The sequence below is a fragment of the Haemaphysalis longicornis genome, unplaced genomic scaffold, assembly GCF_048455015.1.
Source record: "Haemaphysalis longicornis isolate Haplotype H1 unplaced genomic scaffold, Haemaphysalis longicornis Haplotype H1 scaffold_2, whole genome shotgun sequence".
Lineage (NCBI taxonomy): Eukaryota > Metazoa > Arthropoda > Arachnida > Ixodida > Ixodidae > Haemaphysalis > Haemaphysalis longicornis.
This window is the reverse complement of record NW_027526295.1, coordinates 271,713,324-271,726,326: the sequence shown is the minus strand read 5'-3', so window position 1 is coordinate 271,726,326 and position 13,003 is coordinate 271,713,324. Positions and strand designations below refer to the sequence as shown.

At 47.2% G+C, this 13,003-nt stretch overlaps 1 protein-coding gene across 1 annotated transcript in view; it reads right to left on the bottom strand.

Moving 5' to 3' along the window:
- Window positions 1-13,003, bottom strand: part of LOC144168639 (uncharacterized) — a 42,319-nt gene that overhangs the window by 4,827 nt on the left and 24,489 nt on the right. The window contains exons 8-11 of the mRNA XM_077697584.1: window positions 8,492-8,637; window positions 7,203-7,286; window positions 1,640-1,848; window positions 268-507 (exon numbers count right to left, since the gene is read on the bottom strand). Coding sequence (XP_077553710.1) covers window positions 268-507; window positions 1,640-1,848; window positions 7,203-7,286; window positions 8,492-8,637 — 679 coding nt within the window. The remainder of the gene's footprint in view (window positions 1-267; window positions 508-1,639; window positions 1,849-7,202; window positions 7,287-8,491; window positions 8,638-13,003) is intronic.

Below are 13,003 nucleotides of genomic sequence, written 5' to 3'. Positions count from 1 at the left end.
TCTGAAAGCGCAAAGAAAGCTTTAAGCCTTCAGATCAGATGTTATGCGGCCTTTAGCGCCCCTTAAAAGGCGCTATGTTTTCAACTACATGCTTTGAGTAGGATCCTGCGGAAACGTAGCTCAAGAGAATTATGAGCTCAAGAGAATTATAATAAATGCGCAACAGAATTATGACAGTTGCTCTAAACCAAGCCCGCAGAGCTACGATTCGTGCGCAACGATGCTATGTGTTTCATGCGCGCGTAGCTACAGTGGGCCTGGGCTAACCAGATGTCATGGCAGCTGCGTTGATGAGCACATCCAGCCGCGGCTCCTTGTCGATGATGTCCGCAGCAAACTCCCACACAGAGTGGAACGAAGTCAGGTCAACCCGGCGCACACTGACGTAGCGGTCCGTCGCCAGGTAAACAGACGTCCAGACGTCGACATTATGGTCCCGTTCGCCGACCGCCAGAATAACGCGGGCGTTGCAGCGGGCAAGTTCCTTGGCAAGGGCTAGGCCCACACCTGCAACATGTTATATATAGGTCGCATGCACTGGGGGTTCCTATGGTAGTGAGACTGGCTCCACTCCTTGGGAGTGTAATTTCTGTGGGTTGGGTTAATCTTTTCAACTCTGCCGATAATTACGCATGAGGTAATGCTGTAAATATTGAGATCTGAGGTTCTAGATATTTTTAATCTTCTAAACATTGAGATCTGATGTCAGCCTTATTGATTAGCTGTGCAATGCGAAAATATGTAGGACGGTGGCGTAACTAAGGCTATTTGCAGTCCTCAGTTGCGTGCCCAAGGACTGTGCCAACATTTCGACTTCGTCAGGAATATCGAAGCGTGGTTGGTAATCGAAGACACGTGACGACTTCGGGCACCATAATTTCTCAGTGATTGAACTACCGCTGTGGTTACGCAGGGAGGGAACTCTGTGTTCTGCATTCCCTGGCGGTGACTATTTCGTAGTGGGGGCACAATTATAAAATGCTACTTCTAACTCGGATCTCAAAAAAAGGAACCCAGAGAGTTGACATCTATCATAGAAAACAAGGACGAGACAGCATGGCATATTAGGCTGAATTGAATAAAAGTACGTCGAGATGGTGATGATCACCATAATTAAGATTATCACCAAGATTAAGACCACTACTGCCGGTGAGAACAAGATTTTGAATAATTCATTTCCAATAAAGCGGTGCAGATCTCAATACCCTCGGTAAAACTTGACCCTGCAGTGAAGGGCATGTTTGTTGCTGCATGGGGTAAACTGAATGAACTTAAACTAAATTATCTTAGCCATATTATCCATCTGTACAACGATAACGAAAATTTCGGTAGCCGAACTCAGTAAAGGCTGTAAGTAGCACGTGAAACGTTGGTGAGATTGACTGATGGTCTTCCCCGGTTTTACTGGCAGCGAGCTCTGGCTGATACTGCAGTCAGCGACGAAAAAAAGATGAGTATCATTCGTCAGCATTGTATATAAGAGGAATATGCTCTGATATGAGATTACATGCGCCGGGAAAACGAATTTGAACCCGGCAAACGAGGAAATTAGTGCGTGTTGTGGTAGTAGAGAATAGGAGCATCACGTACAATGAGACGTCACGTCCTTAACCAATGCGTTGCTAACTATACTACTCACCAGAACTTGCTCCTGTGATAACGACAGTCTTTCCTCTCATGTTGATGTAGCAGTCACTTTCATCATAAGGCTCAAATGTCATTCGTTTCTGAGTCAGAAGTCCTTGCAATGTCATCAAGAGTTCCCTTGTACCCAGAAGAAGCTCGCTCACAATACTGCCGATCCCGGCCAGTCTCCTGTTGATATAGCTGCACAACTTGCGTCCAGACCTAAGCGGAAGAAGTAATTCGAACGCAAAAATAATTATGGGCCAGTTGGTTGGTGTAGAGAGAAACGATGCGGGGTTGAAAAGTGAATATTAATAAGATTGAATTCACAAAGCCCAGTGCGTTTACTCCATATAAAGCAAAGGAGGCAGGCAGCTGGCAACACACAAAACTACAGTTATGGGCTTGCTACGTTGTCATAATTTTATAATTACGAGCCATAAATGTTCACTATACTGAAAATTAAATGGAAGGATCAATTTAGTCGGTAAGCCGTCGGTGAAATCCTTTAACACCAGTGCTTGATCAGAGTATGTTGAATCTCGTTAATTCGAACTCGTAGAATTCGAACTATAAGGGATAATTCGAACTGGTCCATTGGTCCCGGCAAAATGACGTGTATTTGAATGTGGGAACACTCTCGCTAATTGCAACCTGAAACACTTGCCGTAGTGAATTCGAACAATATTGCCCGTCCGCACAAACTACTTTTCGTGAAATTCGAAGCCGAAGGGCAAAGTTCAATGCGTCCATAGCCTCCGCAGCTCCCCGGAACCGTAACCCCGCGCTTGCTCCGCGTACGCTGAAGCAGCTGGCATAAACCACGTGACCTTCGCACTACAGATGGCAGACCGGAAGTGCGCGCCCGCTTCTTCGAGTTCGCATCTCGAACTGACCATTGCGTATGCTGTACTTCCGCACCACGTAATTATTGAAAGTGAGCTTCGAAGGACGTGCAGTGCCGTCTGCTTTATCACTCATGAGTTTCTAATAGTACTGGCGGCGTGCGCTGTACCGCCAATTCCAAGGACCCCCCCTAGTTCGAACTCCGGCTAATTCGGACAGATTTTCTGTCCTCTCGACGTTCGAATTGACGAGATTATACTGTATAAAAATAATGTGATACGCAAGTCTCCTTTAACAGATATACAGCGTGGTTTACTGTTAAATAGAACGCATGAATGCACTTCCTACTATCTCAAAATATCTCCTAAATCGAGAAAATAAGAAGGATTACTTTTTCATTACGTAATTATGTCGATCGTTTTAAATTACCGAAGAAAACTAGCTTTCCAAACAACTTTCCCCCGTGTCAGACACCATGATACAGAATTTTTGCACTTGTTTGACGGGAAGGCAGACGGCTGTGGGCCTCATCGTCATCAAGCAGGGTCGTAAGACGGACAGAAAAAGCAGACAGACAGAAGACAGACAGAAAAAGCAGACAGACAGACAGAAAAAGCAGACAGACAGACAGACAGACAGACAGACAGACAGACAGACAGACAGACAGACAGACAGACAGACAGACAGACAGACAGACAGAAAAAGCAGACAGACAGACAGGCAGATAGAAAAGACAGACAGACAGACAGACAGACCGGGGCGAAACAATGGAATTCTGGGGTGCGTGTTAGCAATATTTCCAACAGAATATCACGCAGATAAATGAAATTCCATAAAGCTGCTTAGTTCCCCTGTTTTTACTTACGCTGTAATTCTTTGGACACAGGATTAGGAGCAAGGACTGAACCGAAGTATTTTACCATAAGCGTTGTGGAAGTCAAAGGCAAAGGATTCAAGGTAAGGGATGGTAAGGGATTCAACTCACCGAATGATCAGGTCAAGCCAACGTTTTGCGAGTTCCGTTAATTCTTTCTGAATCATTTGTGTAGTTGCACGATACGAATGCTCAGAGAACTGCGGGCTCACTGAAAACAGCTTGGAAGGTCCAGAACAGTCTTCGCATTGTCGTTGGAGGCAGTGTGTTGAAATCTAGAGCAAACAGGACTGGTTTCCGAAAAACTAATCTCTGCTGGAAAGACAAGGGGTTTAACTCTGTAGCTACGACAGCACGTCGTGCTCGCTATCCTTTAGACAAGATCATAGCTTTAGTGCAGGGTGGTTGCTATACGGGCGCTAAGATTGCCTGCTCGGAACGGTCTTCAGCCTCTTGTTAGACGTCAGAGTCCAGCTTCTTGAAATGAGCTTTGTGCAAGGAATGTGGACAGAAACGTAATATAATGGTGCATTAAGCCAATTTCTACGGCTACGTTTTGTTGATACCTGTCTAAATATGCAATGTCGGGTATAGTTTCCAGCGTTACTTAGGAAAGTTTTATGGTGGGGCTGGTGCCAACAGAGAATTGTTTGCCTACCCCGCTATCACTGTATGCCGGGCGTAGAAAATTTTTTGTTGTAACACCAAAACTTACCTGTGTACACAGTGGAACCCGAACACTTTCGTTCGAAGACAATTTTTCCGCGTAAAAAAGTTATAACACTTCTAGACAATTAACCCAATGTTTGGGATTTTGTGGACTGGAAAGACCTCTCAGTGGCATGGGCCAGGGTATCGTTACCGTATCGTCAAGGTGGCAGCTATGCTGTGAACACCACCTGCAAGGACATAATCTACTATCCATAGTATGGGATGAAACCCTTTGAAGTGTAGAGTAAACGTCGTTTGGAAAGCCAGGCCAGCAGGTTGAGGGCGCTTTTTATATCAAAGTAAGTTATCTATAACATCAAATACTCCCCGTGATGACTATAAAAATGGGGCGGCGTTTTTACTGCAGGGCAGCATATGTCTCAGCTTCCCCCCCCCCTCCCCCCCCAGTTTTCATTCCGGTGAAGCCGGTTTACTCGGCACCACATCTGTGCTCCTTCTGGCCATCGCCTCTTTCACAACTGTTATACCTTACACAATAGGAGGTCCCCCTGCAGTAGGAGGTACCCTGCAGTCTTTGACTTCGGGACCTCCTCCTGTATATACCCATTGTATGTTGTTTCTTTGTGATCAATAAAGCACCATCGAATCGAACCACCACCTATGCCTGTGTCACAACTTGCTCAATCGGCTGATCATGGCGGTAGCTCCGTTACCAGGTGATTTCAAATAATAAACATAGGTGCAAATGGGCGTGAAAACGGCGTAAAGCCACTGACGTCGACCGTGTGCCCACCACCGTTGCTGCCTCAAATTTCACCTTGTGCAGAAGCTACAAATCCCGCCCGGATGTAGAGCAACTTCCCCACTTGGAACGCCGAAGTGAGCCCCATAATTCTTCAGCCTATATGGCTTTTCTAGCGATATTTTCGCCGCTGTATTTTTGCGCCTAAGCACACTCCCATAAACAATCACCGGTTTATGCGTGCGCGGGTTACGGTGGAAAAATAGTGCGTGAACGTGCAACCAGGATTCATGCCCGTACCGGTGAAATTGCCGCCGTGGTGGTGGGAGATTTAAACGTGCGGGTCTCACAGCTGAATGCGACGTGTCAGCTAGTCAGGTCAGGTCAACTAGCTTCGTGGTCGAGCGGTTTGGGTCGGTGTGATACACTGTCAGTAAGATGCCTACGACGCGGGAGGTAACAGCCCCATGTTTGGCCAAACAGCCCCATGTTTGGCCACTTGAATAAAGCTCGAGTACGTCCAGGGTTTAACTCGCATGGGATGGACGCATGTAATTCGCTCGGAGGAACAGCGGAAATTGAAAGAGCATCGGACTGTACACAAGCGCGAATGGGCGCGAAAACAGCGAATGCCTCTGCCACCGCCATTGCCGCCGCAGGTTCCAGCTCGTCGAGCAGCTGCAAATTCCTCCCGGGTGAACTAGCAACTTGCCCGCTTGGAACGACCGCGTGAGCCTATATTTTTATACGCTGTATGCCTCGGCTTTGGCCGACGTATACTGCGTATGTAATGCCCCTCATGTAATGCCTTTTTGTAATGCCTTTATGTAATGCCCTGGGCCTTTAAGGTGGTCGCAAATGAAATGAAATGAAAAGAATACCGGAAATACAGCTTATATATCGGTATCTTGCCTCAAATATGACTAAGGGTTTTTTTTCTTCTACAATATTAAGTATGAAGTGTGCCTCGAGATTTAGTGTTTCGAAGATGTTTTGCCTATCTAATCTTTATCGAATACCCGTTTAACATTTGGCCCGAAGGCTGAATCGAGGGACAGACAGACAGGCAGGCAGGCAGACATACAGACAGAAAAATTATGGGGTTTAAGCAACCCAAGAAAGACTATAGTCCTTAAAATATGAACTTAAAACAGCGAACCCTGGGTATAACGCATTATCCTGACATAAGCACGTCGCCGAAATTATGCTATTCTGTTTTCAACCCTCCAGTGGCCCCATTCTGTGTTAACGGTACTAGTAAATGAAAAAAAAAGGCCACTGCCTATGGCCCGTTTGTTTCCCCGTGCAGTTTCCAATGCCACAAGAGCAAGCACGCCGACCTTCTGGGAGATGACTCTGAAAGATGGCAAATAACAATGCCAAGCAGTTCAGCAAGAAGTGGCCACGGCGAGAGCTTGTTATTACACTGTAGCACCATGAATGTTCCCCAAGTGGTGCAGTTTTCAGTAAATCTTCGCGTGGGCAACCCTAAAACCTGCTTTTCCTCTAACTAAATTATTTACGTTGCGCACAGCCCATTGTTCGGCGGTCGCGAAAGGTAACCGTTAGCGCACTACCAAGCCCGGTACCCGGAACACCAAAGGGCCCTCCGAAATAACCACCATCTTTCGTTTTTGTGGACACATTGAAGAAAGCTGGCTTCTCTTCGGTGGCAAACAGTCAACCGAAAGGTGCAATGTGTTGAGACTGCCACCCTCGATACAATTCGTAACGCCGAAGCTGCGAAGTCAGGTCAGACGCACTGCGACCCCCCTCGTCCACCGTGTTTGGTTCATGCTACTGGGAAGGTACTCTTGTCACATATGTTACACCTTATTAACTCCGGAACATATTTTAGCTGAGCAATGAAATCCATGTGAAAATCACAGAAGTTTCATAGCTCACGTATTGCTTCGGCGCAGTGAACCGTAGATTTTAAAAAGGGTGGTTAGATTCCGAAAGACAATGAGCAGCCAACCCGTGAGAATGGTGTTCTCTGTTCTTGAGGAGAAGGGGGGAAGGAGTTGGAAACTGTAGTGAACTAAGTTACAAACAAATATGCCATGCGTTGCAACCAGGATTTCCCTGCTAGCGCAGCAACACCACTTCTTTAATCTTAACGATGGACTGTATTTTATTTTGTTACTATCAAGTCGGTATTCTGAATGGCTCTAAGGCTAGTGCCTATTATCATTTAATTTTTCCAGGGCTTCTTCGATATTTTTTTGTCTGGAAGGACTGCGTTTCAAGTTTTTTGATATTACGCTTCGAAAGGTCGCTTTACAGTCCCACGTACGGGTCATTTCCTAAGATATCCTGCGTGTTATCTCGTGGGACGAAGCCGTGTCAAGTGGAACATTCGTTTAACTGGTAACCGCAAAAAAAAAAAAAAAAAAAAAAAAGACGTACGAGCCTCTTTTCGAGCCCGTAGTTTCTACCCACCTTGAATGTGTAGGGATACGCCGAGTTCCTTGTAAGGCTGTTGAGGCACTCGGAGTAGACATTGTCAATTGTATTTGCTCCCCGCTACAACATTTGGAGAGAAAAAGAGCGCACAATTTGGGTAATCACTTCAGCTGTGTGGCACCAGGTAAAGTGTATATAGACAAGTGCTGGCAGCCTTTACATTCTTAACGTTGCTGCTAAGGTTCTTAACCAGTCTCGAACTTTTCCATCCGACCATAGAAGAGCGCTCATCTATGAGAAGCTGCGTGAACAGCCTCTATTCGAAATACCCTGCCCTGTCCCGGCATTCCCATTCAGTGCCTAAGCTAGCTAGGCAAGAAGTTAGATGCAACGAACGCCATCAGAAAAGCACACATACCAGTAAAGGAGTGGAAAAATTATCTTCCTGCATTATTAACCAATCTGTTTTGAAGATTTAACAAGTATTCCCTCATATGAGACTCAATTTCAATTCGGTATTCGGGGTTGCTGGAGAACACTTATGAAAAAAGAATGGATTACAGCAATTTGTGATTTCAATCCAGGCAGCCATCACACTTTGATTACCGGCGCCGTACCTAAATAACCGAAAGGCCACCAAACAAGCGCACTGTCGCCGTTTGTATTGCCTGCAAAAATTATCATTTTAAGGTGGGTACGGTTGCGTGGGCGCTTGAGCCAACAACGCCCCTCAGACAGAGGCTTGTCGCCATAGAATAGAAGCACAAAGGAGCCTAAGTTAGTGTCCTATTTCCACAGAATATTCCCACTAGAAGATGCCCAAGGGTATTTTTAATTCCAGCTGCACATGACTGTACAGTCACTGCAGTTTTCTTGCCGGGAGCACAGCGTCGTTCTAAGTCCAGGCGGGTAACATTCGCCGGCAAACTCGCCGCTTTGCCACACCAGTAGTGCACGCAGAAAAGGGCATGCATTCCAGAAGGATGAATTCATCGTCAATAGTCTTACGGCTTGGGCTACCAATTCGGCAACCGAAACGGACATTTAGACGGGCGTCAAGTGACACCGTTGTTTCAGACATCGCTATGTGCATGAAACCTTCGTACTAAGACCGCAGTTATACTTTGAGCCATGCGAAAATAGTATTTGCAAATTAACTTGAGCCCCATTACGGCTTCGGCTACCGATTCGGCAACAAAAACGCGCATTTAGACAGGCGTCAAGTGACACCGTTGTTTCAGACATCGCTATGTGCATTAATTAAACCTTCGTACTAAGACTGCAGTTATACTTTGAGCCATGCGAAAATAGTATTTGAAAATTACCTTGAGCCCCAAGATCCCTCGTGTTGTAGGCCTTGCAGGATAGTTTCATAGGCGCCTTCCATTTTCACGTTTTCAACTAGAACCGCTGAGGCAGTTCGTCTTCGCTTTTTTGCGCGGAAAAAAAGGTGCAGTTTAAAACTCCTGAGCTATCACGTGCATGGCCTGGGCAAAGCGCATCCTGCCGGCAGAGTGAGTATATTCTTGTTCTTATCTTGACAGGACGACTTGTAAGTTACCGAAAATCGCAATTTCACAGCCATGCGCCGACAGCACCAATGGCTACGTCACTTCTGCGTGCGTGCGTGCGGTTGTTATCTGCGGAGTGAAAACGGTGAAAAAGCCTGGGAAAACAGTGAAAAAAGAGCAATTACATCGTCGCACTCATGGCGCTCGAGTGTGGGCCCTAAGCCCATAAAGGCAGTTTATTGCTTAAATTCCTTACGAATTATTTTTTGCCTTATATAATAATAACAACCATAGGAATAAGTAGCTATTGTACAGCCTCCCAAATTTTTAATAATATAGCCGGAGCCAAGACCTATCGGCATATCAGCGCCTTATCACGGTGTTCAGCAGCGAAACAGGCGAGAGTACGCGCACGCGCATAGGGCTATCGGCTGTATGAGTGTCGTCTGCTACGCTGTTTCCTTGAGAGTGGTACACCCCCTGCCACTGCATGTGAATAACTTTGTCCAAGAGAAATCGTGGTTATTTGACGCGCATGCGCATATCAAATGTGCGTGTGATTTTTTTCCGGGTCACTTGCCCCCTTCCAGCGTGAGGAATGTCACGGAAAACATAAATAACAGTAGAACAGGACCGGTTTTCTGGCCGGAACGGTCTTAGGCCGCTGCGCGATATAATGTGATGAATAACAAATCTGATAACAATAAAAACTTGGCCCCACGGTGCTTAGCTACCTTTTGCGATAGCGAAACGACCTTGCGAGATAAGACCTTGTGTGTGTTGCCCTGAGAACAGCGGAGCAGACGACACTACCACAACAGATAGTTTTATGCGCATGCGCGTACTCTCGCCCGTTTGGCCGGTGAACACCGTGATAAGGCGCTGGCTTGCCGATGGGTCGTCGCTGCTGCTATATTATTAAAAATTTGGGAGGCTGTACAAGCTTTCAATTCACAATGTACATGACGGTCCTTTTATTATTGTGGTGGCCTTTTTTTTTAGGGTGGTCATTCACACTGGGACGTTTCGCACGAGGGACAGGAACCCCTATCTGAAGCAACCCCTAAGCCCCCTCCACTTCAACCACACACCAACATACTCGCCCACTACAGAAAAACGCCGCAAATAACCCCCTCACACGCACAGACGCACGCACACATGCACGCACACACACACACACACACGCCCACACACACGCACGCACACACGCCCACGCACGCACACATACGCACACACACGCACACGCACACACACACACGCACGCGCGCACGCGCACACGTGCACACACGCGCACGCACGCACGCACGCACACGCACACGCACACGCACACGCACACGCACACGCACACGCACACGCACACACGCACGCGCACGCGCCTGCAATTGCTAGACGTGCACGCGCACGCACATGCACACGCATGCACACATGCACGTGAGAAAAAATAGCGCTAAAAGGACAGGACAAGAAAGGACACAGGACCACGGCGCTGACTAACAACCAAATGTGTTTTATTTCTTCAGTCAGCATATATACTTCACCATTATCACTAAGCAATGACAAACAAATTTATTGTAATACTCAGCCTGCGCAGAGGCTAAGAGGCGATCAATAAGACATGAATTTTATCTCTTTTGGAAGGAGGGAAATCGAGGGGAGGCTAACACATGCCTCGCCACTGTTGTGGATGTGATAGGCTTCTGAAATGAGACGCGCGCATTCATCACGGTATTTTGACAAGAAAGTGGTAGCTTCAAAAATTGGGCGGCACTTGCATTTCTTACAGTTCTTACAATGAATGGCTAACTGACTATCAGCAGCCTGTTTTTTAACCTTATTCGAATGTTCCCGCAAGCGGTCATTCGCGCACCGCCCCGTTTGGCCGATATAATATTTCCCGCAAGAAAGAGGAATTTCGTACAATACACCTTGGCGACATTCAACATACTTCTGCTTATGTTTCTTAGTACATCCTCTTGTTTTCCTCCTCCCCTCTCGATTCACTTTCTGGCACAGACTACCGAGCTTATTTTGGGCAGAAAACAATAGCTTAACGCCTGCCCTGCCGACAACCTTCTTGAGATTGTGCGCCACCTTGTGCACATATGGGATGACGGCTATTTTTTGCTGCGAGTTTGTCTCCGATTGTATGGCAACTGAGCGTTTTTTCTTAAGGCCTGCTAAGAGGCTTTCAGCAATGTTAGCCAAAAGCGTTGCTGGAAAACCTGCAAGCTTCAGGCGTGCTACTTGCGACAGAAAACTTTCATCAACTTGGTGGTCACAAGACCTACTTAGCGCCGCCTTCATGCACGCTGTTGCAATGCCGCGTTTTACAATCTTCGAGTGGGCAGACGAAAAAGGAAGAAGGCTCTTTTGAGACCTTGGCGCATAACGCCAACAGACATGGCTATCTAAGTACGTGAGCTCCAAGTCTAAGAAGCGTAGTTTGGCTAACATTGCTGAAAGCCTCTTAGCAGGCCTTAAGAAAAAACGCTCAGTTGCCATACAATCGGAGACAAACTCGCAGCAAAAAATAGCCGTCATCCCATATGTGCACAAGGTGGCGCACAATCTCAAGAAGGTTGTCGGCAGGACAGGCGTTAAGCTATTGTTTTCTGCCCAAAATAAGCTCGGTAGTCTGTGCCAGAAAGTGAATCGAGAGGGGAGGAGGAAAACAAGAGGATGTACTAAGAAACATAAGCAGAAGTATGTTGAATGTCGCCAAGGTGTAGTGTACAAAATTCCTCTTTCCTGCGGGAAATATTATATCGGCCAAACGGGGCGGTGCGCGAATGACCGCTTGCGGGAACATTCGAATAAGGTTAAAAAACAGGCTGCTGATAGTCAGTTAGCCATTCATTGTAAGAACTGTAAGAAATGCAAGTGCCACCCAATTTTTGAAGATACCACTTTCTTGTCAAAATACCGTGATGAATGCGCGCGTCTCATTTCAGAAGCCTATCACATCCACAACAGTGGCGAGGCATGTGTTAGCCTCCCCTCGATTTCCCTCCTTCCAAAAGAGATAAAATTCATGTTTGATTGATCGCCTCTTAGCCTCTGCGCAGGCTGAGTATTACAATCAATTTGTTTGTCATTGCTTAGTGATAATGGTGAAGTATATATGCTGACTGAAGAAATAAAACACATTTGGTTGTTAGTCAGCGCCGTGGTCCTGTGTCCTTTCTTGTCCTGTCCTTTTAGCGCTATTTTTTCACTCGTAATCATGAACCAACCAGCCCAAATGCGTACCTTATTGCAACACATGCACACACACAGACACACACACACACACGCACAAGCACACACGCGCACGCACGCACACGCACGCACACGCACGCACACGCACACGCACCCACCTCCCGGGTCTTTAGAACAACTTGTTGCTGGGCGTGTTGGTTTTGATCTAAGAGAATTCGTTTGTTTATTTGCGCTACTTATCATGTTATCTCCCGAGACGGAGCCACCACCTTCCGGCGGCTGAAAACTAATGCCTATACCCACATGGCGCCCTTCTACGTGCCATGTATCCCACCCTCCTTCCCGCCACATGCCAATTGTACACCCAACTAGGCAGCGCCATGGAGTTTCTTACAATATACACTAGAGAGGAATCTGGCGCTAGCGTCTATGCGGCTCGCATCAAGGCCGTCTGCGTCGTCATGAGCCACCATTATGCTACCATGGCTGTAATTATGCCGTACGCGCGCCTTACTTTCATCGTTGGCTTGGACTGAAACGTTTCAGTTGCCGTATCACCCTCCATCACAGGCTTTCACGCACCACCCCCCACCCCCTCACCCCTCGTTATCCCCGGTTGAATCATCCCTCTGGAGGCAGATCCAAACCCATTCCCTCCCCACTCGATCCATCCTCACCCACATATCGCCATCCCTCTTTCCCACCCCCGCTTGTTCACACTGCGGAGACTTCGAAGACACCCCCCACGCCATCTGGCGCTGCCCTGCCCTGCTTCCTCTTCCCCTACCCAACCCCCCCCCCCCCCCCCCCCGACTCCTGGCTGTCTGCCCTTGCGCGCTCGGACGCCCAGTCCCAATGCGCCCTGGTCGACATGGCTCGGACCTATAGAGCTGCGCTTCCGCGGCTCCACCGTCCGAACTAACTTAGCCTGGCCAGGAATAAAACGTGTTTCTCTCTCTCTCTCTCTCTCTCAGTTGCCGTAAGTTCAAACGCAGTGCCACAAAAAACGCCAAGAAGAGAGCTTTATTATATATGTTGAAAATAAAGCACGCTGTTTTAAGGATAAGGAAAAAGGAAGTCCAGCGTATTCCTTTTAATGAGAGTCTATCGGAACAGCTGTCTTGGCAT